Raw genomic sequence first — 27,757 nt, 5'->3', positions numbered from 1 at the left:
CCCCTTCCCTACGATCCCCCTGAGAAATCCATTCCCCAAATAAAGATGTCCTTGAATGTCAACTTTCTAAATGCCTTGACAGTGGGAACCTTTACTCCCCAAACACAGTAATTTACACATTTATACACCAGCAACAGTGTGATGAGTGTGTATTTAAGGGGAAAGGTTTTTCCAGGGATAGCATGACTTGCCCTGAGCCCCCATGGTGTTGAAACTGCTCAGCTACACTGGGTCAGGATGCTTTCACTGATTCTCATCAGTGTGTGTATTGATCAAATATAGGCTACATAGGTGAATAACTTCCTGTTGCAACAGGAAAGCTGAAACCACAGGATATAAATGGTTTTGGGGGCTTTTTTGTTTGTTTTTTGTTTTGAACAAGTATTGGTAGCAAGACCTACACTAGGAAACTATTTTTTATAGATAAAACACTCTTTCTGGAAGAAAGCTATCTATTTTATGGTTCTACTATTAAGATTCCAAGATACAACTGCAGAATAAAAGGAATTTAAAGTGTCTCCTACTGTTAGATTCAGGTTATATGTAATTATAGTGGGAAATGAGACAAATCAAGCCATTTACTTCTCTGCCAGTTCCAATATCCTGTGTTTGGTTTTAAAAGGTTATCGGTGTCCTTTGCATCCTGATGGTCTTTCTCAAGAGGGAATGGTCAGAATCTGGACAGGACTCACCAATGACAGAGAGACTTCCCTTATACAATGCCGACACTACCCCTACTCCAGAAAATATGTGTCTGACATACATTTACTCCTACCATATAGATAATTCTCTCATTTAGGGAAATGTTTGATCCTAGGTAATGCAATCAAATTACCACACTGCAAGCAAATTAGTATACTACAACTATACTACTTACTTAAGGGTTAGAATAGTTACAGAGATAACCTGCTTGAATAGGGAGAAAATTATGAAGCTGAGACCTACTGTCAGTATCTATGGAATCTCAAACTTCCATATAATAGATATTAGTCAGATGAGCTTTTCACAAACTATTTTAAACTCAATTCATTCTACTGTTATACCGCTGAGATCCCAAAAGTACAGCTTTGAAATCAAAGGAACAAACAGAGCAATGGTCTCCTGTCAGGTGGGTTGACTTTAGGGCTGCATATATGGCAGCTTAAGCTATCATCTGGGATGGGAGGAAGTGTGCTTCTAAAAGAGCTAGCTGCCTCAGGATGACTCACGGGACAACAAAATTGTGGTGTGGAAGACACAGGAGAGTATGTTCTCCATGTATTGAAGGATGTTTTTGTTCATTACGAGAGACACTTACTCTGTAGCCCAGATTAGCTAGATTCAACCTAGTGACCCAGTCTAGCCTCAAACCCCAAAGTCTCCTAAACTAGCTTTACCTCTGAAATTCTGGAATTATAGGTGTGTCTCACCACTCCTAGCAAGAAGTACTTCTTAAAGAAACTGTTTTTATAAACGAGCACTGTGGTAAGAAATGACTTTATAATAACATCTTCATGTACCTTAAACATGCATATCTCATTAAAGCCAAATATCTGGGCATCCTATCCTAACATCAATGAGTGGCTTTGGCCCAAACCTCAAGTCCACACATCTGAGTTGGTGTCACAATTCTCACTGTGTGTGGGCATGGGTATAGTTAAATTTGCTCTGCCTCAGTGTCTGTCCCCGTGCTCAGGCCCCTGCCAAGGCCTAGAGTAGTACTCTTCCCACAACAGCTGCCACATACTATGTCAAATGAGAACGAGCACCTCACAGTCCACGCAGCCACGAACAGTCAAACCAGGTTAAGAGTCTTCCTGAGTGTGCTCGGAGCTCACACCTGCCTCCCCAACATCTGCCTGTCTGCAGTTTACACATCCCTACATGTCCTGAGCCATGAGCTGGCAGAGGCCCAGGAATGTACCTGTAACATGAGTAGGTCCTATAGTCCACTCTATAGATGTGCCATCGTCTAGGCAAGCTTGGACAAATGAATGAGGGATGTGGTGTCCAGAGACCTTGGCACAGTCCCCTGCTTGCTCAGGGCACACGGCCTTTCCAGGCCCACGGCTGCTGCTGAATTGAGGTAGAGTTTGGCCGGTATTTCATCCACCTCCTTCTTCCTCTTTGTGCCCAACTAGGTGACATTCTCTGGACTTCCTTGTCATGAATGTCACTAGGATTTAGTGGGTGGACATAGTAACCAATTTCCAGCTCCAGCCCATAAAATCCTCCCTGCAGCTTCTTGCCTCCGTCCTCCTCCTACCCAGCAGGTGTGCCAAGGCGTGAAAGACAGAGCAGAGCTGGGATAGTGCTGGACTGCTTAGACCAGGGCCAGCCCTTCCCAGCACCCACCCAACACCTAGACTCCCATCAGAATTATGTTAAAGTTTGGGGGCCAAACTTTACTACTACCAAAATTCCACCAGTAACAAGAGAAGACTTAGACCATAGCTTGGCCAGGTGAAATCCAGCTGCTCTCTAAAGCTCATTAAATCAGCATTTATAAAGCACTGCTGTGGAAATTACGTCATGATATCAAGAGTCTCAAGAATGAGAAATGTGGGAGTGGTTGAAGTCACCAGAGATGCATATGATAAAAATGTGCACACTCTCTAAGTGTCACACATACCATCTCCAATTGGCTTGGACCAGCACTTACCTTGGTTCCTAAGGGACCAGGTAACCCAGGTGGTCCACGAAGTCCCTGTTAAAATAAACAACACGGAACCATGAGACTGTGTGTGTGTGTGTGTGTGTGTGTGTGTGTGTGTGTGTGTGTGTGTGTGTGTGTGTGCGTGAGCGCACCATGAGCTCTGGGTAATTTGAAACTCACTTGCATGACTGGCCCCCTGGATCCTGAGCATACAGCCAGAGCTCCATGTGCTCAATGCTGCTGCCATACAGGTCTATCCGTGGCTTTATTTTCAAGGATCCACTTTCCTGTGGTCAACCACAGGCTGAAAGCATTGTCAAAGATTTCAGCAATAATTCACAAGTTAGCAAAGACTGTCATGGAAGTACACTGTCATAGAAGTACTGTGTAGTGTGTTTTCTACATTATTGTTATTAGTAAGCATGGAGCATCCTGAGCCTTACAGAACCCTTTCCCACCCAGCTCCAGTCCATCAGCTATGGCTCACTTTCTAAAATCAGTCTTTGTTTTTGCCTTTTTTTTTTTTCTTCTCCACCTTTAGCCTAGCTTCCCAAACCTCAAAGCTCAAAGCCTGCCACTTACTGGCTCCCCGTCTGTCCCTTTTCCAGGTGGCCCAGGGAGGCCAGGAGCACCAGGATCGCCCCGTGGACCAGCTGGCCCGGGGCTGCCTTCCTGCCCCGCTGTTCCCTGGGGAGAAAAGAAGACACTGATGAGCACCAGCCATGTGCAGAACTCAGCCTTCCAATGTCGAGTCTGCCAAGCCTACATGGAGGCTTCTGGAGTGCCTGTCCCTCTGGGACATCAGAACACAGACTGCTCTGTGGCTGTCAGAAGTTGAATTCTGTCCCCCCACATTCATGTACTTAAATCTTCAATTGGCCAGAGCGTCCACCAAGCTCCACCCTGCACGCCCCTATCCCTTCTCTGATGGAAAAGCACAGGAAAACCGCAGGTGATGAAAGAGGTCTCTTCAAGCCTAGAGAGCAAGGGTCAGCTTTCCTAGCCCCAGGCCAGTCACAGACTGGCTAAAGAAAGAATAGAATGCAGTTGCTTGTTTACATAAATCTGGACCCCTGCTCAACCTCAGTCAAGAGGTATTTGGCTCCCCCTAGAGGTCAAATGGGCCGACAGCACACAGGAAATGCAGTTTGGATTTATCTATTTTTTTATATTAGGTGTTCTCATTTCTGCAATTTAAGGTTACATTTTCTGTTTTTTAAAGCACGAGCAGGGTATTATGGTATACACTTATAATTCCAGCACTTGATAATTAGAGCCAAAGATATTTTCTACAGTTCGCTTTGTCCTCTAGAATAATTTTTTCTCTGAAATTTGTATTTTAAAATCAAGTCTTTTACTAAAATGAAAAATTCACTCACTCTTGTTACACAATTTTTACCAAAATAAAAAAAGCACAGAAGATAAAAATGATCGCTTCTTTAAAAGACTTTAGGAGAAATTTCTAGAAGGAATCTATTTGATAAATTTAGAGTAGTTGTCACCTCTAATCCTAGCACTCAGGAGTCTGAAGCAAGGGGATCTCCCTGGATTAGAGGCTGGCCTGAGCTACAGAGTGAGCTCAAGGCTGTCAGGGGCCACAGAGTGAAACCCTCTCTAAAACACAAGCCACATTTGAGCACCTGTGTAGACTTATGTACATGGTACACCTGGAGAAAGGACACCTGACACGTACAGGCAACAAAACACACCACCATGTCCCTGTCACGCTTTCTCTCCACTGCCTCTGGTCCTTGGAGTGCTGTTCATAAGGCCAGACCGTGTCTGCTATTGCCATCTTCACTTTACCGCTAAACAGACTGAGGAGCAATGAGAACGCCATTCACTGGGGCCTTCGCTACAAGTCTTGGTCCTGCTGACCCTGAGGATGGCTGAATCGTGTATGTTATGAGGGTTGGGGACAGCAGCCTTCACTGTGTTTTGTGATAGCTAAGACAGAATCCTGTTCTGTATATGCTATGCCAGTTTCACCCCCTCCCCTCAGTGGGAGGATAAGCAGATGTCAGGAGGAGATGGGACTGTGCCTACTGATAATCCTTGATGTCACCCCAGCACAGATTTGGGTATGTAACCAGCCTTTAATGAGTATGACACTCTAAAACTCCCATAGGCATTGATGAACAGTGTGGATTTCCCAAGCTCTGACTTGGCATGAGAACTTTCCTGAAGCATACAGTCATGTCAGAGCAATGTGCAGAGGACTCCTCCCCAGGCTGTAGGCAACTTCCAGCTGATAGAAAACACAATCTTGTTTCCTTCTTCTCAGACTTGGCAAGGGTTCCCTTGCAATCATGGTGCTCACTGAATGAGTGGGACACCAAGTCCAAAGTGGGATGTACAGTGAGATCCAGTTCTGCTGCTCACCAGCTAAGGGCCAACTAAGTACCTCAGAGCTTCTGCTGCCATCTGTAAAGGGGACATTACTCTGACCCCACGGTGACCATGACGGTGAGAAGTATGAGATGCCACATCCCTCTGTCTCCCTCGAATAGTCCCTTCTTGTGCCTGGGTCCTAGGCCAACCCTGAGAAGGGTGAGCTCCTCGACTGCTGCCCAAGTGAAGCCTTCGACAACAGATGCTTTTCTTCTGTTTGCATTGCTCTTACCTTTTCCCCGCGCTCCCCATCTTTCCCAGGGGCACCTCTGACACCAGGGGGACCCTGAAAATAAAGGAAGGTTGTTCGCATGGTCAGTCTTTGAAGGGCATTAGCTCCAGGTTCCCCGTAACCTCTGCCCACATTTCTCATCCCGTCTTAAGCTCACTAATGCCCATCTCTTTGCCTGGTTTTAACGGTGGAGCTTGCACTTCAAAACTCTGAGAATAGATACAGTCTGCCCAGTTCTTGCCTCTTGTACCCTTAGTCTTTGAGTAGGCAGACAAGGTGAGGGCAGATGCTAAAAAGGGTTCAGTAAACAAACAAAAAATAAGAACCTAACTTTATGTCAGAGACCTACCCTTCCAGGATCTGTGGGTTCTCCCCGACACCTCAAGGATAAACATTCTGTGGACATATGGTAATGGGAAAACAGCCAGCCAGCCGCTGAGCAACTGGAGTTCAACCCTGCTGACTCTGGAGCTCACTTAGAACACCCTGCAGAGCTACCTCACCTTGGGCAAAGGGACTGGAGAGGTGGGTCAGTGGTTAAGGGCACTGGCTTCTCTTCCAGCGGACCTGGGTTCAATTCCCAACACCTGCACAGTAGCTCACAACTACACATTTCACTTCCAGGATATCTGAGTCCCCCTTCCTGGCTCCACAGGCACCAGCACACAGTGGTACACAGTGTGTTAAAGGCAGATACCCATACACACGAAATATTTATTTTTTATATTTAAAGAAGTGGGCTGTTTCTTCTGCCATCACCCTGGAGCTACTTCAGGTGACAATTCTGCCCCTTTCCTGTGGATGACTGGATACGGTGCTCTACAAAAGCCAGAAAAAAATGGGCAAAGGAAAACAGGATTGGTTGATGCTGACTATGTATGCATGGTGGGAAATTAAAGACTACAGGAAAGAGCTACTCCAACCACTTCCACATGACTCAGTCTCCTCCTGCCTCCACTTCCTCCTGTATAACAGGCTTGCTGTGTGGATGAAATAAACTAATGCATTGTGAATTAAGACTCTGAGTCATGGCTACCTGAAAAGGTTTAGGGAGAGAGCCTGGCATAATCTATTGCAGAGGATAAATTCTCTGTAGCCTGTGACAAGATGCTACTGTATATTTTACTGAAAATCAGTAAAGTCTAAATCGATGCTTATGTTGAATCATAATAGTACTAGATCTCCATCTGGGAGAGGGAGAGACAGAATCTCAGCAGCTGTTTTGGGATCTGAAAGATAAGCTGTATTGTTTCTTCAAATGGAAGAGCTCAGGAATGGCAGACCAAGTTCTTAATGCCAGTTGCTAGGAGAGCTGGGTTAGAATCCAGATATCTAACAGCCATCAGGGACCTCTGACTTCTTTGGCTTTACTTGTTTCTTTGAAGGCAAACAGTGATGCTGATTCCAGTATCAGTGAAATGTGCAGCATCTCTGCCAACACTCCAAGTCCATCTGTCACCTAGGGAGCTAAAGTGCTACATAGAACCTTGAGTTCAGGGTAGCCCTCATTAGTGCACTGATGCATCCTCCTTTGAGGCAACGCTGCCCACATCTCTGCTGGATGGGAAAGAGGATAAGGGACAGACACTCCAGGTTCACAACCCACACTGACACCTTTGCTCTCTTCATAATACTCACCAAACTTCCTGGGGGGCCACTGAGACCAGGGGGTCCTGCAGGTCCCGGAGCACCCTAATCAGAGATGGAACAATTGAGAACAGCCAAATGTACTGGCCACAAATAACTGAGCCCAGCCACTTTCCATACATGTCTCGTATGGCACACTTCACCCTGAATCACTGGAACGTCCTCCAGATTGACACTCACAGATGTTAGAACCCACCCCTCATGGAGACTATTGTGACCAACCAAGCAGACTCAAATGAATGGGTGTGGAGGTGGGGTGAACCAGAGACAGGAAGACTCTCATAGTTCCTCAAGCCCAGGTGATGGTGCCAAGAGGGGCAGTCAGTCCCATTGCAGGAGTAGGCAGAGAAAAATCCTATCCAGCATGCCTAAAGGCCAGGCCTTTTCTTTATAGCTCAACTCAGAACAACTTCCTATGCATAGGATCAAGGCTGATGGCCACCTAAACTTCTTAGGCATGTCCAGAGATCCACAAGGATGACCCCAACTAAGAATCTAATCAATAGTGGAGAGGCTACTTCAAATGCCCTTCCCCTATAAAGCGACTGATGACTACATCAAATGCCATCCTAGAGAATTCATCCAGTAGCTGATGGAAGCAGAAGCAGAAACCCACAATTAAGCACTGAGCTGAACTCCTGGAATCCAGTTGCAGAGAGGGAGGAGTGATAAACAAAGGGATCAAGACCATGCTGGGGAAACCCACAGAAATAGCTGACCTGAGCAAGTGGGAGCTCATGGACCCCAGACTGACAGCTGGGGAACCAGCATTGGACCGACCCAGACCACCTGAACATGGGTGACAGTTAGAAGGCATGGGCAGTCTATGGGGCCTCTGGCAGTAGAACCAGTATTTATCCCTAGTGCACAAATGGGCTTTGGGAGCCCATTTCCCATGGAGGGATACTCTCTCAGCCTAGGTACATGATGGGGGATGGCCTAGGCCCTGGCCTAAATGATGTGACAGACTTTGATGATCCCCCATGGAAGGCCTCACCCTCCCTGGGGAGTAGATGAGGGGGGTGGGGTAGGGTGTCGGTGGGGTGCATGGGAGGATGGGAGGGAGAGGGAACTGGAAATGATATGTAAAATAAGATTGTTTCTAATTTAAATAAAAATATTTTAAAAAAGAAAAAAGGCCCTGGCACACTGAGGTGTTAAGGACACTGGAAAAACCTTGCAGGACACATGGATGATAGACAAATAGATGGTAGGGTTAGGCAGTGGCTGACCAGGAGTTGGACTGAAAGGGACTTTAGGAGGGTGGGTAGAGAGGGCTTGTGATGAGTTACTGGGCCGCAGGTGATCACAGGTCTGTCTGAGTCTGAGGAAGCTGCTTTGAGATAGCACCATGCTGTTCACAGAGCAAGGGCATCTGGGGAGGGAGTGGGGGTGGTGAATGCATGTGTGTGAGCCTGTGTGAGCATGTGTGTGAGCATGTGTGCACTTTACTTGTGTGTGCTGGATTGGATGACCAGTGGCTGTTTCCTGAAGTGGACTTTAATTAGAACTTGACGACTAAGTCGTGACTCTGACAGGGAATGTGGCTGAAGTCATTTCAGAGGGTCAGTGCCACAGAATGGGAACTAAGGAATACTCAAAGTGCTGGAGATTGCTTGTGCTGTCTACAATCACAGGCCATGTGCATCCTTAGGGTGCAGAAATCACAGAGTGCACTCCTAGGCTCTTCACCCAAATCGCCTCCACTCTACCCAGAGCAGGCTGTCTTTGCTACAGGAAACACCCATCTTCTGTCTTCCACACTAGCCACTAGTCATGGCTGACCCCATCTCCTCTAAGCCATAGTCACAGATGACCAGATCATAGAATGATGTTCTATTTGGTAAGCACATTTAGTCTAGAGTCCTAGGACCAGATTGGACACCAGATGCTCCCTTTGCTAACCAGCTATCACTCAGGTCTGTCTGCCTCTGCCACCACCCAGAACCATGGTGATACTGAACTCTGCAGCTCTGGTCATGCAGTCCAGCACCATGCAATCCTAACAAAGAGTGTCTGCCTCTCTGAGATTAAACACATTTACTCTGTGGGTGAGAGAGCCAGGAGCAGCAGCCTGAGAGCGCAGAAGGTATGCACAGGGAAGTGTGTATCTACAATGACTCCACTGTCACTTTGTGTTTGAGACAATGATACAGAAACACAGAGCAGACATTGATAAAACAGACATGCAGAGAAGTCCAGGGACACACAGAAAGAGAGAGAAATAGAGAGACAGAGGGAGGATGTGTGTAACTTTGGATTTTTATCCTCAGTGTGTATATATTGGTCTGAACCCAGACACAATTCTCAGAATGGCAAACATCTGGGAGTAGTCCTCTTTGTGTACTAAAGGTCCTTTGAGCGTCTTCTATGTGCACGGAGGATTTGTATCACTGGTAGACATGCAGATATAGCACAGACTTGCATTAGAACTGTGTCTTTGCAGCATCCATGTATGTGGAGGAGGGAATCTGTCTCAGGGCTGGACATGTGGACAAAATCCAGACCTGATACAAACACTCTGTAGACCAGAAGCGTTCCCGTTTTGCTTCATGTCCGAATGCCCTCCTGTCTGGAGAGTCCCACTAGTGGGGATTTTCTTTCTTAGCCACATGCCAGTTGGTTCAGAACTGTGAGCCAGAGACAAGATGCCCATCTGGGCCCTGCTTCTAGGAAGTCCCCAGAAGTAAGGCAGGGCAGAGGGACTCACAGGGTTTCCAGCTGTGCCAGGAGCCCCATGTGCACCAGTATGTCCCTTGGCACCCTGTGCAGGAGAGAAAAGGAGAAAGGGAGGTGGGTCAGAGGCTTGCCGTCTTACATCATGCTAGCCTGCTGCTCAAACCAGACTCATCAGAACAAAGAGAGCAGAAATCAGACTCTGGCCAAGTACGTCCCCTAAAGTCACCTATTTATCATCATCGACCCAATGTGTAAACGAGCTACACAAAGCTAGACAACCATAACCTCGGGGGTTTTAAGCAAGTAATAGGCTCTTCCAAACCATATAGGGCCCCTTCCTCGCTCCCCAAAATAAATGAACAGTTGTCAGGAAACATCCTCTCAGTCCAAACCATACCAGAAGAATAAAATAAAATTGCTAATAGGTACCAGGCATCTTCCAAGCCCTCCTGCCCATCAGTGGCTGGGGAGAAGAAGCCAGCTCCCTGTCTCTGAAAATGCACTGAACACTGAGAGGAATCCTGCCTCATTGGCAACCTCTCTCCAGAACACTCCGAGTCTGAGGGAGCTTTGCTCCACCACAGCAGCCCTCTAGTTGAAGGGCAGGAACAGCCAGTCTGGGTAGTTGCTTTGGGGGGCAACTTTCCAAAGGGATGAGACCCTTAGTTCTGGGGCCCCCAGTAATCCCCACCCTAGTAAGAATTCACAAATGCAGGGGAGAAGGCTGGTGGGTAACACAGGGAGGAATACACGACCAAGGGGAGCATGGTCCAGAAACTAAGAAGTGGAGAGAGAGCTCTCTTACCGGAGGTCCGGTGGGTCCCCGAGGGCCCAGTTCTCCAGGATGGCCCTGTGGTCCCTGCAATGAAAGAAAACTGTGCTCATGAACTAGCTCAGCACCCCTGTTCTCAGAAGATGGAGGGCTGTGTGCGGGGACATGCAATGATTGTCATTTGAAATCCACAGAAGCCATAACACCAAAGTCCTGAGGATTAAAATAGGATACACAGATATACTCAGTTTCCTAATTCCTCCAGTGGGGTTCAGACGTAAAGTCAGCCGGGCCAGGTTTCCTGATCTTCAGGGTTCCTGGTCTTTAGGTAACTTGGGGAATGGTAAACAGTGTCTGGGATGTTGGCTGGTACTCACCAAGGCACCAGGGTCACCAGGGTCACCTTTTTCTCCTTTGGGCCCTTGCTCTCCCTGTTGGTTAGAGGCACATGGTACAGGTGAGTCCAGAGTGACTCCTTCCAAAGCTTCCCACACACTGGCTCCACCCCTCAGCATTTACATAAGGATCCCCTCCATGGTGACCACACCCAGAGCTTTCCTATTGGCTGGGTTTGTGGTTCTTCTCTCTCCTTCTTGTGGCTTAGAGTAATCCTGATTTATTGTTCAGATCTAATAGTTACAGTCTCTTCTTCAAGGCAACAGAAAGAACCCCAGGCTAGCCACATCATCCTACTAGACATCCTAAGGGTCCAGTGCCTCCTCCATGGAGTCTGCTAAGGTCTCAACTCTACATTTGATTGATCTGACCTTGTCCCCGCCCACTCAGGGCTGACTGACCATGACATAACCATCCATGGACACAATGTGGTTCAAGGTCTTTCAAAGTCAGTATCTTTCTTGAGGGAGACATGGAGAGAGATTTGCTGAGCAGATTCAGTTCTCAACAAACAGAAAAATGTAAGAAGCTTTTGCCTCAACATGCAGAAGAAATGTTTTTCTTTAGATGTAAATTCCTTGCTTTGATTCTAAGAGTGGATACTGACTTCCTCAAAAGTACACATTCTTTGAAAAGGATGTCCCACTGACACTCAAAGTGGGAGACAGGCAGCACACTCACCCCATCTCTCCTTAGTTGCTTTTCAAGTGGAATATTCTAGAAATTGTCACTATGGAGCAACTATAGCCTTGCTTTGATCCCCTGGGGTGCAGGTGCATCAAATAGGGGAAACTGGGAAGGTTCAGAAGCAGACATTCAATTAATAGATGGCAGAGGCCAGCAGGGAGGGAGGCAGTGAGGCGAGCGGCTTGCCTGTGTATGGAAGGAGATGAGCTTTGAAACAGAGACAGATGGAGACTTCACTAAAGGCAGCCGCTATGGCTCACTGATAACTCTGAAATCCAGGCTGCGTGGAGATGGCCCCCTGCACCTCCTTCCTGTCTTGAGTTCAAAGTTTAATGTCTTCCCTTGTTCTTCAAAGACTTCAGCAGCAGACTCGGTGTCCCCCGCCCCCATGTCTCTCTATCATATACAAGATCTGTGTCTTTGAATTTGCATCGACTTATTGAAGAAATGGGGACCCTACATCTTTCCACTCCACCCTCTCAGCACAACACGACATATCATGAGAGAAGAACCACAGCAGAAGGAGAGGAGCCAGGCATGGTGGCCTTTCATCCAAGCACCCAGGAGTCAGAGGCAGGAGGATCTCTGCATTTGGAGCCATCCTCCAAATGAGTTACAGATCAACCAAGGTTACAGGGGTGGGTGGCTGCTGCTGCTCTGTGCTGCCGGTGACATGAAGAGATCCTAAAAATACCTTTTTCAGAAATATTCATAGAAAGAGGAGAAGGGCCTTCAGTCCACAGGCTTCCACCTTCTCTTAAATGTCACGGTGTCTGCAGGAAGCCACGGAAACTTTACTCCCCAGGCAGCCTGGACGGACTGTTCTGGACACTGTATCTACGGAGCCACCAGCTTCAGGGACCAAGGGTTTGAAGTGTTCCCATAGCTGGTCTCTTCACTGCCAACACTGACCTAGAATGTTCTGGCAACTCAGATATTCCTAGCCTCAGAGCAGCTGGCAGTTCCAGCCAGAGCAAAAATGGACAAAGAGAGCACGGCCTTTGCCCTTGACCACTGGGCCTTGTCCCTAGATTGTGTACCTACCATTAGAACCAGTCTATCCCTACTTTTTCCAGGACAGGTTCTGGAAACCCCGATTCTGCCTAACTAGGATGAAGGGCCAAGAATTGAATCCAGAAAACCCCAGCTGCCAAGACCACCCTTCACCCCACCCTGCGACGTCACCAGATGAGCTGAGGCAACAGGTCACATCCAGGGCCCACTGCTACTTACTGGCATTCTTGGATGTGGTGTGAACATTGATGGCTGAAAAGGAAAACCACACAAGTTGGAAAGCTCGGAATCAAAGGAGGCTTCCAATTTGTTTTTAAAATCTTGTTGCCTCTAAGATATTTGCCAAGCCAAAGAGTACAGCCTTGAAGTGCCTTTTTTTATATTTGTCTTTTCTGGGTGGTGTCAGTACTTTTTACATACTCTTTGAAAATTATATATATGTATGCCAAGTATCTTGATCATATCCATTCCCCACTCCCTCCCTCCCTCCCTTCAATTAGTCTCAGATGCTCCCAATTTCACGTAGTCTAAGCTGGCTTCAAACTTTCTAAATAGCCAAGAATGACACTGGACGCCTGAGCCTCCTGTGTTTACCTTCCAGGTACTAGGATTATATGTGTGTCCAGCTTTGTATGTGGCTTTTATTATCATTAAATCTATCCAACATAATCAGCTTTCCTTAAATGATCTGCATGTGTACTCATAAATTAATGGCGGGATTACAATAGGTAGACTTAAAAGCCCTGTGGTCAAATTAGTGAACAGAAAATTGTCCTGACAGATGCAGTAAAAGGAAACTGACACCATTATCTCCAAATGGATGAGGACACACAAGTGTGGCTAAATCTGAGCTCAATGTACTGTGATGAACTCTTCCTAGCTTTGCCCTTGTGTTACAGTTGTTTGGGACATTTATTGGCTCCATCCTAGTTTTTTATAAGTCAAATCATATTCCCCAGTGTATAACAACTTATTTCTTGTAAACAATACACATCATGAGTAGTTTTCCACGTCAGTACACAATAGTGTTAGGAAGCAGTTACATAATGCACCCTGTGCTCACTTAGAACATGGCACACTAACTCATTAGTTCTTACAACAGCCCTGTGATGCAAGCACTATCCGTATATCCACCTTATAGATGAATTAAGATGCTAATGGTCACAGCTAGTATAAATGATGCAGTCTCAATGTGAACCTGTGAGGTCTGCTGCCTGGTCAGTGTGCTGAAGGACACGCTCAGCTGCTTCTCCCGAAGTAAACATAGATCCTAAACAACTGCAAACTATCTTACAGCATAAATATGTTATGATTTTAATTGTTCACCTACCAAATATCCTACCAATGGATATTTGGGACATTTTAAATACTTCTGTTTCCTTTTAATTGTAATCATGATAAATGAATATTCTTAATAGATGATTTTTGTTGGGCTCTTGTGTTAAAATTTATGTAACATAAAACTCACAAACATTAAATGATTCTATCAAACAAAACAAAAACAAAAATATAAAAAGCCCTGTTGTCCCAAATTTTCTATGACTCTGGATACCTTCTTTGAGCTTCTCTGCCCTCATCAATAAGAGGGGGGTAAAAACCTCCTGGAAGCCAAAATGGAATATTCCATGCAGGCAGCTGGAAGGCTGTCTGGGACAGGGACCCTAATTCGATATTATCACCTGCCCTGTGCTAGCCAGGGTCAGAGGTGAAGAGGAGAGTAGTGAGGGGCCCAGCCTGGAGACCACCATGAACTTCAGTGGCTCTCCAGACTCACCAGCTCCCAGACCATGCTGAGCTCCTGCTCCGTCTAGCCTCAATTCCTTCACAGACGTGATTCCTTGGGTCTGGAATACTGTTCCTCCTTTAACTTGGGCCCAGTCTTCAGGAGTCCTCTGACTGTTTCCAGAGATGCCCCATCTCCCTCCTGTACACCCACATAAATCACGTCATCGGGTCCTCTTAATACATCCACCAACTGAGCTGTATATTCTTGGACAGCGCTTTTGCAACTGTGATTAATTAGAGCACACTCCCGTAACTGGCACTTCTGCCTGGTTCTGTTCAACGGCATGGCTGACTCTGTGCCAGCACCATGCTGTTTTTGTTATTATAGCTCTGTAATATAGCTTGAGATTTGGAATGGTGATTCCTCCAGTGTTGTTCATTTTTCTCAGGATCTCTTTGGCTGTCTGGGGCCTACTATTTGTCCACCTGAGTTTTAGGGTTTCTATTCTATTTTTGTGAAGAAGGTCATGGGAATTTTTATTGGGATTGCATTGAATCTGTAAATTGGTAGATTATCAAACAATATTAATTCTATGGGTCCATGAGCATAGGAAGTGTTTCTGTATTCTAGTGCTATCCTCCATCTCTTTCTTCAAATATTTAAATATTTAAATAAGGTCCTTCATTGCCTTATTTAGGGTTGTTCCTGGATATTGTTTTAGACTACTGTGAATGGAGCATGGCCATGATCCCTTTCTTAGCATGTTCGATACCAATAAATAGAAAAACTACTGGTCTTATATCTTGATTTTATATTCTGCCATTTTGTTGAGAATATCAACCATTTCTAAAGGCTTCCAGTGGAAGCTTTAGATGTTTTATGTAAAATATATCATTAGCAGATAGGAATAATTTGCTTTTCCTATTTGTGCACCTAAATCTCCTTCCTCTAGGAGCCTGTAAGTTCTTTGTGAGGCCTGAGGCCTGTTAGTGGTTGTCCCAGAGACAAAGCCTAAAGGGCAAAATGAGTAAACGGAGAAACAGGAAGGTTCACACAAAAGGTAAAATGTAACTGCCTCTCTTTCCTTCCAAGTCTCTACTTCCAGACTCCTCCCAGCTAAGCCAATGTTTTGTTTCACAATTAGAACCCATGTAAATGTTACAAACAACTATGCAGATGTGGAAATACATAATTTGTGCAAGAAGTATATGAAGAGTAAACCTAAGGACGTTAATGATAGCAAGTAGATCACATGCACCAAGAGATGATTTCACCAGCCAGTGACAGGTGGTGATCTACCTCTGCCATGCGTTATGGATAAGGAAACTGAAGGAAAGAGACCTGAGCTTCTTAAAGGCATCTGAGTAAGAAGCCCATGTAGGGTCAGAAACTGACATCCACGCAGAGGATGGAAGCCTTTGTTCTCAATCCTTAAACAATCACAAACTTATTTTTCCCACTTAGCTTGTTCTATTTAGTGTGTTCATCTAGACAATGTTAAGAGTACAGATTGTGTGTATGTGTGTATCTACGTGCATGAGTGTATTTATATGCACCTGTGTGTGATTATATGTCTGTGGGGTGTGTGCTTATGTGGGGATATGTATGTGTTGTATAAAATTATATTTTGTGATATGGACATTGCAGGACTTACTTAATCCTAAGTTGTAGTCATGGAGATACTTTGTAATTTTTCATCATTATAAGCAACACTACAATGTACACATAGTGTTCAGATAAATGTAGTCACTCTGTGAGGAAAGAATATAGTCTAAAGAAAGACAGTAGTATCTGCCCTATGAACAAAACCCTCAAGAGATTTTATTTCCCCTAGGACGCCGGTGCTGGTAGAAGGAAAAGGCTAAAACCTCGTTCCAGCCCTGGGGGAAGGGGGGTTGTCTCCAGTTCTCTTAGGATTGAAAACACAGCCATACGCAATGTCTCTGTCAACTACCCAAACAGAATCGCAAGATGCAGAAGAAATATTAAAATAAAAAAATAATTCCCAAGCTAGGCCCACTGCGGAATTCTTGGGACTAAGATAACTGATAACAAAAGTGGTCATTTTATATTTATTATTATAAACTAAAGATCCCAGACAAAAGCTACACCTATGCTAAATATGCTACAAGGTTCTGACTACACCTTTGTGGTCATGGAAACGTGGAATGTTGTCAACACAGAACCATGTTATGTTGGATTATCTTTCCTCCTTTCACGGCCATTCATGTTCGCTGCTGTATCTCATCTAATGCTCTACACACTATTAGGCAAAAACGCATTGGGATATATTAACAAGTCACCAACTGAAAAAATCTAAGAATGTCATCAGGTAGCCTTGAAAATCCCTACACAATGAGAAAGCCTGTGGGAGGAGGGAGAGGAGTCCTAGGTTTGGGTCATGATGCTGTGGCCCCACCCTGAGCAAATGGCTTCTTTTCTCTAGATCTCAGCTTCCCTGACGTAACAGGTGGACATGTGCTCTCAGGATCAATGATATGTTATGGTAAATAGTAACTGAGCTTTTGTTGAATAAAGCAAATAAAAGGAAGAGATAGACATAGGTCTAGTTAATGATAAACTAATGAGAGCACATTAATAACTACCTGGTGTGTGTGTGTGTGTGTGTGTGTGTGTGTGTGTATGTGTGTTCATGCGTGCGTGTGCACATGCCCACTTGGTATGGCTGTAGAGGGAATTCCTTTATCTTGGGAATTCAGAGGAGCTGATAAGATTAGAATCAGAGTAACTTACACTTCCAGGTAAGCCAGGGGGACCTGCTGGACCAGCCTCACCCTAGAAAAAGTGAAAAAAAAATCACAATCTTAATCCTTTAATTCTGCTTATGCCAGGAAAGGTCTATAATATACTCAGAAAACAGTATCATTCTCCCTGCACAGACGTTAAAGACTATAGTCAGGTGGGACAGAGCTTGGGGCAGAGGAAGACATTACATACATGTACTCTTAATTATAAAATATCTCAGACATGTATTCTAAAGTACCCAGATGGACCTGGACATCTACAGGTTACTTACGTGTCATGCACCGTTCCAGCATTTTGTAGTAATAATGAGGATACTGAAATTCTTTCCACTGCAGCCATAAAAGTCCATACTTGACCTGTCAGAGCGTGTCCTCCAATACATGTCCTTTAGTTCAATGGCCACGCTGAAGTCAAGTCCCCTTAAGGACACCCCAGAGCCATCCAACCACCTCAGAGGAGGTGGGCTGCTCTCATATGCATATGTCTCTATGTATTCCAGGACTGCTATTGTGCACAACATAAGTCTGGAAGCTGATTCGGTTAAACTTGAAACCCAATTCTACCATATCCATAAGCACTAAAAGGTAGAGTTACTTTTGCTTGTTTCTTGTGTTACAAAGCACATCCTAACTTATGTATCTCATGTTTGTGAACTTATTTATCTCTGTATGTAGGTCCATAAAGTACTTATATATTTAGATTTTCACGTACACAAAATGATAGGTTTAATAATGACATTTTCATATATTTATATAATATATAGGGTATACTCTGTTCCTGCACGCCGTCCTCCTGATGGCCTCCTTCCTCATCCAAATACACCACACCATCATATATGCCATTTTATAAAATTTAGATGTCACGTATGAGAGGAAGCTTGTGGTATCTGTCTTTAGGTCTGACTTATTATTGTTAATGTGGTTTTCTCCTTGTTTCAAAAGTAAAGGCACTAAGACACAAAGGGCCCAGTCCTGCCACACAAGCCAGGCAAGCAGCAAGCCAAGCACCCAGTTTCACACTCAGAATCCATCTTTTCACTTGGGCTGACATTGTGTAAGTTCCAGAAGCAGCAGCATCAGAGTCACAGTATGACTGGCAAGTCTGTGCTTTAGTGTTCTTGAGGCAATCATGCCTCCCCTATCATCCTGCCATTAACAAAGCCAAGGGATCAAAACCCAGTGCTTCCCTGTGGAGGGTGTGCACAAACACACACTTGGGATCAAACGCAGAGAGACAGGAAGAAGACACAGGATGCCTTGGCAGCGGTCTCCTTGCCAACGGCCAGAGCTGTATAGAAGAATGGTTGCCGGTAGGGCAGGTTCCAAGATGGAAAGGCTTGACTTCAGAAAAGCCATGGGTTTCAGATAATTTTGACACTGATAGGTCTGGATTCCAAACCTATTTCTCTATTTTCACCTCTCAGTCGCCCTTGACAAGCAAGAATTACTACCCCCAATTCCAAGATGCTATCTGTAGGGCAAAAGGACTAGGAGTGGGAATGTGTCATTGGAAGGCAAGGCTGAGGCAGGGACTTGCAAAGCCCAGTCAGAAGGGGGCAGTGTTGCTTTAGTATCTTGTATATTCATTATTACCCAAATCTCTACAGAACCTAACATGACCCAGATTCTTTAGCAGCCTACATGCAATTCTGCAAAAACAATTGCAGCTTTGTGGTCTCCCTAAGCATCTGAATTCTGGAAAGGAATGTCCATAAGAGAAACTGCATTTCTGGGAATCCAAATTTGAATGTAAGTTCCTGGAAAGAAGGAGCATCTTTGCCCGAAACCTTCCACAGCTGATTAACTGATTAGGTCTTCAAACTAGGACTTTGTAAAGTTTGGAATGTTGCAGGAGCCACCCCTTTCCCACCTGAGTCTGATTTAACAACCTCGTGGCTATCAGGGAAACCTTTTGAAATGTATTAACACAGTACTAGCTTCCATTGCTCCAAAGGCTAAGAGTATCATCACATGACATATGCAGTCTGTAACAGAGGTTCCCCCACTTTGATGCAACATGCTCATCTGATGTTTACCCTACTGTGTTTGGAAATCATCGTCATTTATGACCTTCCTTGTTCTGTTTCTACTAAACCTTTATGAAGTCTGTTCCCAGGTCATGGTTGCTCATATTTCACCCCAGAATAAACCATCTCTTATTCCACTGAAGTGGGAGCTATTTCTTTCCTAGACATCAAGCAATCAGCAGACTTGGGGAGCCTCACACAGGGCCATGCTGTCAACATGGCTGGAGCCAAGGAAAGGGAAAAGCATTGGCAGGCTGAAAACAAAGTGTGGAAAGATCAATGTCGGAGCAGACACCTTTCACAAGGAAGGAGACTGGACCTCTGAGCGTCACTGGTCCATAGACCCAAGAAGTCAGTGCTGTGCATCATTAGTCTGTAAATCTACTGGGAGGAAGCTGGTGAGATGTCAGCAGGACTGGAGGTCAGCGAGGGTGAATGAACCTCTTTCCCTCATGATCACCGGGAACCAAATCTGCAGGACTTTGACAACTGGTCAGAAGCGTGGGCTCTGGGTCCTACTTTGCTCCTGGGTGAAGAAGTGACATTCTAAGCTGCCCCAGTGATTATAAGGTCACTCTCTAGCTAGAGATTTTCTGGGGGGAAAACAAGAATGTCAGTGTTGACAGATCCTTAAGATGGAATAGCAGTGCTTCTGTGTGTCAGTGTTTCTCAGAGAGAGAACACTGCAAATACTTCTGTAAATCTCTCTCTTCTTATCTCTTCCTTCTCTCTCTGTCTCCCTCTGTCTCCCTCTGTCTCTCTCTCTCTCTGCCACTCATTCTCTCTCTTTCTCTCTCTCTCTCATTCTCTCTCTCTCTCTCTCTCTCTCACACACACACACACACACACACACACACACACACACACAGCTAGGAAACCTGGTGATGAAGATGACAGCAGGCAGCTCTTACCTTTTCACCTTGGGCACCTTTTAACCCAGGAAGTCCCGATTCACCTTTTTCTCCCTAAAGTAAAAAAAAATTCAAAAGCATTAGAACCCAAAGCAATGTTAACCGCCACCCTGTGGGTAAGGGCACTTGAGCAATGGGGACATGTGTTCACACCTGTCTCCATCTCTCTTCACTGTCCCTGCCTCATTTGCAGGATAGCCAGTGAAGCCTAACTCCGAGCAGGCTCTTGAAGCAGCTGAATCCTGACTCTGGTGTCTCACACCCCTCATTTCCTCTGAAGATGTCTCACTCTTCCCAGAGATCTCTCCCAGATAGTCCTTTCATCTCTGCTAAGGACTCTAGACTCTGATCTTCTTGAATTTCTCTCCCTTCAACACCGGGACTTACTCTATTCTCCCAGTCAAAGTCATCACCTCATCCCAAAAGTCTTAGACTCCAGAAGAAGCTCTCTTTTCTTGGGCACAAGCACAGTGGCCCTGGTAGGAAGAGGCAGTCACACTTACCTGGTCTCCTTTCTCTCCACGTACTCCTGGGAAGCCTCGAGCACCAGGAAGGCCAGTTTCCCCCTGTGAGAACAAAACCAGGAATTACCATGGGAGGGTGTCCCTATGAAAAAAGTCCTGGGGCACATGCTTTTCATCCCCCTCATAGATTTCAAGCTTAATGACATGGAGATAAGAACCTTCTACAGAGAGAAATTCTACAGAATCTGTTTTAGAGTACTCTAAGCTCCTTCCTGTTTGGGTCATTTCCTCTCTCAGGAACTGTCATACCTCTCTAGGTATCTGATTTCTCCATCCTTTAGGACTCAGCCACAATGTGATCCCTTTACCATCTTTCCTGACACCCCTAGCCCCATCTTTAGGATGGCATGTCTCCATCACTACACTGTTCAACTGTTCTCTCCAGTTTCTCTCAGTTCCTAACTACTCAGCACAGCTACCGATGCACGGGACACACTGAAACATAGTAATTAAACAAATGAAGGCATGAAATAAACGTAATGAACTTTCAGAAAACAAGATTCTTCTTGAAACTTAAAAATGTTTATCTAAGACATGATGATGATGCTGACTCATTAATTAAAACAATGAGCTGAATAAATAAAAATATGAGCAAACTAACCTTCTTGCCAGGAAGACCCGCAAGGCCCTGCTCCCCAACTTCACCCTGGTGACACAGTAACAAAGTTCCATCATCTTCTATGCACATCTTCAAACATGCATGCCATTTCCCAGTTGGGCCCACACAACCACAGTACCTACAAGCCACAGCTCTTGGCTCTCTAAAAAGGAACATGAAATCCCAGAGACCCTAAAGCATAAAGCCACTCACTGTATTCATTATTTCCACAGACAGGAACTCCATGATCCCTCATACTGCCTTCTGCTTCCCCAAAAGAAACAACTGTTGACATGTCCAGAGTTCAAGCACTGTGTTTGCTCATCTTGAACCCAAGTATTTTAAATTCCAAACAACAAGGAGCCTTGGACTCTTGGTCTCAGGGACACATCAGGGAGCATAAGACCCTACTCTTGGCTTAGAAATGAAGAAGAATCTGGGGCAAAATGTGTCCCTGCGACTCAGGAATCCTGGCTATTTGTTTAGTCTTTCTACAAAAGCAGGCAGTCCCCTGTGCTCAACAATAGAAAGAGTTGAATTTCTCCTTTTCCCTAATGTGTTGCAATGGCGGAGCATCCTAGGAGACAATATCTATTAAGTAACTAGGCTTCTAGGAGAAAGCATAACCTGAAGAGATTCATACCAGTTCTTTTTATTTAAATTAGAAGCAATCTTACTTTATGTATCAATTCCAGTTCCCTCCTATGCCCCCCACTGACCCCCATCCCATCCCTCTTCTGCTCCACAGAAAGGGTGAGACCTTCCATGGGGATCATCAAAGTCTGACACATCATTTGGGGGCAGGGCCTAGGTCCTCCCCCATGTAACTAGGCTGAGAGAGTATCCCTCTATGGGGAATGGGCTTCCAATGTCCATTTGTACACTAGGGATAAATACTGTTTCACTACCAGAGGCCCCATAGACTGTCCAGGTCTCTTAACTGACACCCATGTTCAGTGGGCCTGGTTCTGTCCTAAGCTGGTTTCTTAACTGTCAGTCTGAAGTCCATGAGCTCCCCCTTGTTCAGGTCAGCTGTTTCTGTGGGTTTCCCCAGCCTGATCTTGATCCCTTTTCTCATGGTTCCTCCCTCTCTACAAATGGATTCCAGGAATTTGGCTCAGTGTTTAGCTGTGGGTGCCTGCTTCTGCTTCCATCAGCTACTGAATGAAGGCTCTAGGATAGCATAAAAGGTAGTCATCAATCTCATTATAGGGGAAGGGCATATTGCTTAGAATTCTTGTCCCTTGTCAATTTTGTTCTCATCCATGACGTTTCTGCTGTTAACTTAATGCTTTCCTTAAAAATTTTATGTTAAGACATACTGTTTCTTCAGTGAGTTACTATGGGATGGCGCCCTTGGGAGGTGATCAGTCATGAGGGTAGATTCCTCATGAATGGGATTAGTGCCTTTACAAGAGAGAGAGAGAGAGAGAGAGAGAGAGAGAAAGAGAGAGGGAGGGAGGGAGAGAGGGAGGGAGGGAGGGAGGGAGGGAGGGAGGGAGGGAGGGAGGGAGGGAGAGGGAGAGGGAGAGGGAGGGAGGGAGGGAGGGAGGAAGGAAAGAAGGAAGGAAGGAAGGAAGGAAGGAAGAAAGAAAGAAAGAGAAAGGAAGGAAGGAAGCAAGCAAGCTTGTGAGAGCCCACTGGTCTTTCCTGTCATGGAGGATGCTATTCTGTAATTGTCCATCTTATCCTGTACCTCTGATGCCTCCATAGCATCTAGATATAGAAAGACCATCAATAAAGCAGAAGGTGTTTGGCAGTCTCCAAACCTATCCACACCTGGACCATGAACATCCCAACCTCCAGAACTGTGAGTGACACATTTCTGTTATTTTTAAATCACCTAACCTGAAGTAGTTTGTCACAGCATACCAAAGAGTTAAGACATTTCTCCCACTAACATTGTACAGGCAGGTTGACATGAGAGAAGGGATCAGAAAGGCCCCACTAGAAGGCTATCAGGCACTGTGTCACAGGCCCTTGCAAAAACAGGTGCATGGCAGGTTAATTTCTAACTGTATGTCTTAAAAATCACCAAGTCCCTCAAAAGAAATCTATGCTTAGTATCTGTCATACTATTTAATAAGTGTGCGATTTTCTGATGAGTAGACACATGAATGAAAAATTGAACCAGTTGATGATGTGGATTTTTCCTGGAGCTGTGCCAGGTTAACTGGTAGTGAAGACCAACAGAAGCACAGCTTATCGGAGAGGAAAGCAGAGATAAGAGAGTGATAAAGGAGGGAGGTATGGGAGAGAGGAAGGAAGAGAAGGAAGGTGGTGGGTGTGAGGAACACAAACTCATGTAGTGCACACATCCATCTCAGCCTGGAGCTCTGGTTCCAACATACGGAGTTTGCACACTCTGGAATCCTCTGTGGATCCTTCAGTACCCATCAATACCCCCACATTTACAGCACATCTCAGAAAAACTGCCCTAAACAGGACTGTGCAAGTATTTCACCGCTCAAGTTTGAGTTCAGCTGGGACAGACTCATCTGCTGTGTTGAACTGCTTCCTAGGTGAGCTGAGCAAGAATAAGCAATTGAATGTGGCTGGAGACTCTAAAAACCACTGAAGTGCACAATGAATTTGATCCCTGGCCATCAACAAGGTGACCTGATAGGCTTTCCCCTGGCTCAGTCCCTGACAGTACCAACTAATTTGTACAGTACAGGCCATTGTGTACTCTAATTGGGATGAATTGTTAAACCCATCCATTCTGCAAGTCCTTATGTAGGATCCACACTGTGGGCTGGAAGGGGACACCGTAGAGCTGGGAGAGAGCCAGACACTGTGTTTAAACAGCACACACACTGTGGAGCAGATGGAGGATGGCATTGTGTGTAAATGTACACCAGGGTCTAGTTCTCCCCTCTTTTCTGTTGACTACTCTGAGCCCTAGCTATGCTGGGATTTTGAGCTGAAGGCTTTGGGAAGCAGAACCCTTCAACCCATCAGGAAAGTTCACAGCGAGGAACCCAAGCATGGAAAGAAAGCCATTGCCACAAGGCACTGGGCTGCCTGCTTTCATGGCAGTGTCCTGTCAATCACAGGCTGCATAGCCTGCTCCCCCACCCAGGCTTCACGCTGCTCCATCTGCTAAGAGCCCAGTGGGAGATGAACTTGCAGACTGTTCTGGCTGGACTTCTCTCCACTGCATTTATAAACAGGCCTAGACACCAGAGGTCATGGGAGGGGACACTTGGGGAAGAAAGACGGAAACACAGGGAGAAAGAGAAGGAGGACGGGAAATGCCCCGACCCCTTGTTCACTCCTTAGCAGGACAAGCAAGTCGGTGGATGTGGTATCTCTTTCCCAGGTCTTCAGCATACCTCGAGGTCTCCCGTACGCAGCAAGTCTCTCTAGCAGGGCCATCCCATCCCCTAACACCTTTCCCCAGGAGGGGGCCTTGGTTCTGCTGTGCCCAGACTCTGGGTATCACATGGAGCCCCAGGAATCTGCCAAACCTGCTAACTTGCTCTTCTCCAATTATCCCGGTGCTTCTTCTGAGACTCCCCAGTGACACACCCAGATGATGTAAGTTACCCACACAGCCACACAACCCCAACTGGAGGGACAAGCATAACGTGAGTGGAGAGACACATACCCGAGGCCCAGGCATTCCAGGCATGCCACTTTCTCCAGGGACCCCTGGTTCTCCCTGTGGGAAGGCAATGCAGAGTCAGCACAAAAGGGACTAATGTGCTGGGACACACCCACTAGTGTGCTGGGACACACCCACTAATGTGCTGGGACACACCCACTAATGTGCTGGGACACACCCACTAGTGTGCTGGGACACACCCACTAATGTGCTGGGACACACCCATTAATGTGCTGGGACACACCCACTAGTGTGCTGGGACACACCCACGGCTGGATGTGGATGGGTCTGTAACGGGGCCAACTGTGAACAGGTGGTTTTGAACTCTCATTCTTTGTGACTTTCTAAGTGCAAGACACTTCCTATACACCATACCCCCCAGCTCTGTTACTTAAAACATTCAACTGAGAATAAATGGCATTATTTCCCTCCTGACAGATTTACACTAGAGAAAGTGTGACAATACCTTTTGATTTGAAAATATGAAGTACTTGGTTAGCCATGGAAAGGAGTAAATAATATTTACACAAATAATCTTAAATGGTGGTATCCCGAGGATTCTAAATCAATATACCACAGAGATACTGTACCATTCACAATAGTCAAATTATGGAATTATGACAAGTCCAGGTGCTGTCACCAGATGAACGGAGACAAGAAAATGTGCATCTACACATATGTATGTGTCAATTTTATTTAGCCATAAAGAAAAACGAAATTATGCCATTTGCTGAAAAATAGATATTACTCCAGGTCACCATGTTAAATGCAATAGGTCAGATTAAGAAAGAAAAAATATGTTTTCTCTCATTTGTGGTTCCTAGATTTTCTAGACATAAAATCCTGGGTGTGGATGTGGGATGAAAACAAAAGCCTAGAGGTAGGGACGGGAGTAACAAGGAGAGGAGAGGAGAGGATCGGTCCTAGTCAATCCCCATGCTACACTGAACTAGAATGACTCTCTGAAACCTATCACTCTGTCCAGTAAGGATAAGCAAACACAATGATGTAATGGTGTCTATAGCCACACGTAGTCTACATTTTGTTAAGGGAAAGTAAGTCTATTTCAATGAATTTCACCAAAATATTAAAAGTTTTCTTCTACAGCTGCCTTTCAAGGGCTGTGGACAGGCACATCTGACCAGATACACACTTACAATGTGGGAAGAAAGTTAATTTGTTAAAACTATCCATTGCTAGGGCTGGAGAGGCAACGCGGTGGCAAAGAGCACTTGCTGCTCTTGCAGAGGACCTCAGTAGGTTCCCAGAACCCTTGTGGCAGTCTATAGCTCCAGTTCCAGACCATGGACCAACACCCTCTTCTGAGCTCTGAGGCACTGCACACATGGTGCACATGCAGACAAAACACTCATTAAATTCTTTTAAAAATTAAAGATTATCCATTGCTAATTTATTCACTTGAAGCATTTTAAGTGTAGATTTGATTTCCAACTTCCTAGAATCTAATCTTGACTCTCCCCCCTCAAAAGCCTGTTTTAATGATCCCCACTGGAGACTTTTTAAAAACTGAAGTTCCCATGATTGATTTTCTTCCAAATTTATTTTAATACTTTCAAAGCCTTCCTGGGTTGCCCTGTTACAGCTGACCTTGTAAATGCAATCATTTCAACTAAGTCTTGGTCCAAAGCCCAGTTGAGCAATTCAGGAATTTCCTTTACTCTTCAGTTTTTGATTCTCTATCTAATGGCAACCTGTGAGTACCCACCTTGGAGCCAGGGAGGCCTGGTGGTCCATTCAGCCCATCCTTTCCAGGTGGCCCCTGAACCAAGAGAGGAAAGGAACAAATTGGGCAAATGCTTAAAACACTGAGGTGACTCTGCAGCTAGACTGGGGTGCAATGCCCCACCCACTTTATAGCTGTCTCTTTTCCCAAGCAGTGTCCCTCTCTGCCAGTCACACTTGCCTTACATTTGCCAGGACTACATAGTTACTGCCCTCTGGTTCATGCCCTGGCTTATATAGTTCAGTTTAGCCTTGAACTCACAGCAGCCCTCCTGTCTCGGGTTACTACATTCTAGAATTATAAGTCTACTATATACTATAAGTCTATAAGATACCACATGTCTACCTTAAAATCTCATGGCTTGCTCTTCTAAATGAGCAAATCCTGCTTGCTCTTTTAAATACGGATTTTCTGTCCTCTGATTTGAGACTTCTCTACCCCGCTCTCTCTGTCCCAAGCTTTGCAAGTTGTCAATAAGCAAAAGGAGGGTTTTCCCTGCACAGAGTAGATCTGATGAGCATCATGGCCACAGGAGAAGAGCAAATGGAGTCATGGCAAACAAGAAAAAGGATGGCCATGATGGTGGGAGGCAGTCCCAGAAGGCAGTGGGAGAGCAGGGAGAACCAGCCTGTGCTGGCTTCACACTCTGCTATAAAGGAAGGCGCTTCTGAAGACTTTGCCAGCTCTAGGAGGGAGAGCCCTGGAGCCAGGGACAAACATCTGGCTCTTCCTGACATGGGACAATGAAGATCAGTAAGGGGACAAGCAGAAGATAAGGTGAAACAACTCACCACATGACCAGAGGGCCCAGGTTTTCCCGGGAAGCCCAGCTCTCCAGGTAAACCCTGTAAGAGAAAATATAAAAATTTGAGATTAGAGTCTTGTCCTGATGCCATGACATGAGCAGGCCTCTGGCTCTAAGGAGAGTATCTCGGGTGTCCACCTCCCTCATCACCAGCCATTGTAAACCATGGAATTGTGCCATATTCTCAACTGGTGAGTGACCTCACAGCTTGTCTGAGCTGCAGTTGTGATCAGTGTCATGTCCACCCATGGCCAAATACTTGTCAGGACTCACCTGCTTCTGCCCACTGCTGGATCTACCTTGTGTAGTACCTGCTATGGGGACAGTTTCTCAGCTGACACTTAAAGGATGTTAACAAATACTGTCCTTGGTGTTCTGTTTTGTGAGGCCAGACCACAAACAGCTATACACACTTGAATGATGACCCAGCATGATTCACCCACTATGCCACCTCACAGGAAGGTACCAAAGTGTTATGTTGGTTGTATGTCACTTATAGCCACTGGATCCAAGAGCCTGAGAGTGTAGAAGCTTAAGAGGCATCTGTACCCAGAGTCTGTGGCTTTATCCTGGAATTGGGCAGGGAGAGGCCTTTCC

General features: G+C 45.5%; 1 protein-coding gene across 2 annotated transcripts in view; it reads right to left on the bottom strand.

Moving 5' to 3' along the window:
- Col22a1 (collagen type XXII alpha 1 chain) overlaps positions 1-27,757 on the bottom strand; it is a 258,039-nt gene that overhangs the window by 100,409 nt on the left and 129,873 nt on the right. For both annotated transcript variants that reach the window (XM_040735687.1, XM_040735686.1), the window contains exons 25-39: positions 27,147-27,200; positions 26,338-26,391; positions 24,615-24,668; positions 21,008-21,052; positions 20,386-20,448; positions 19,883-19,936; positions 16,934-16,975; positions 12,673-12,705; positions 10,734-10,787; positions 10,390-10,443; positions 9,616-9,669; positions 6,897-6,950; positions 5,259-5,312; positions 3,218-3,322; positions 2,642-2,686 (exon numbers count right to left, since the gene is read on the bottom strand). In XM_040735687.1, coding sequence (XP_040591621.1) covers positions 2,642-2,686; positions 3,218-3,322; positions 5,259-5,312; positions 6,897-6,950; positions 9,616-9,669; positions 10,390-10,443; positions 10,734-10,787; positions 12,673-12,705; positions 16,934-16,975; positions 19,883-19,936; positions 20,386-20,448; positions 21,008-21,052; positions 24,615-24,668; positions 26,338-26,391; positions 27,147-27,200 — 819 coding nt within the window. The remainder of the gene's footprint in view (positions 1-2,641; positions 2,687-3,217; positions 3,323-5,258; positions 5,313-6,896; positions 6,951-9,615; positions 9,670-10,389; positions 10,444-10,733; positions 10,788-12,672; positions 12,706-16,933; positions 16,976-19,882; positions 19,937-20,385; positions 20,449-21,007; positions 21,053-24,614; positions 24,669-26,337; positions 26,392-27,146; positions 27,201-27,757) is intronic.

Source organism: Mesocricetus auratus, unplaced genomic scaffold (genome assembly GCF_017639785.1).
Source record: "Mesocricetus auratus isolate SY011 unplaced genomic scaffold, BCM_Maur_2.0 Super-Scaffold_100047, whole genome shotgun sequence".
NCBI lineage: Eukaryota > Metazoa > Chordata > Mammalia > Rodentia > Cricetidae > Mesocricetus > Mesocricetus auratus.
The sequence above is the reverse complement of the archived record's forward strand: the minus strand, read 5'-3'. Positions and strand labels throughout refer to the sequence as shown.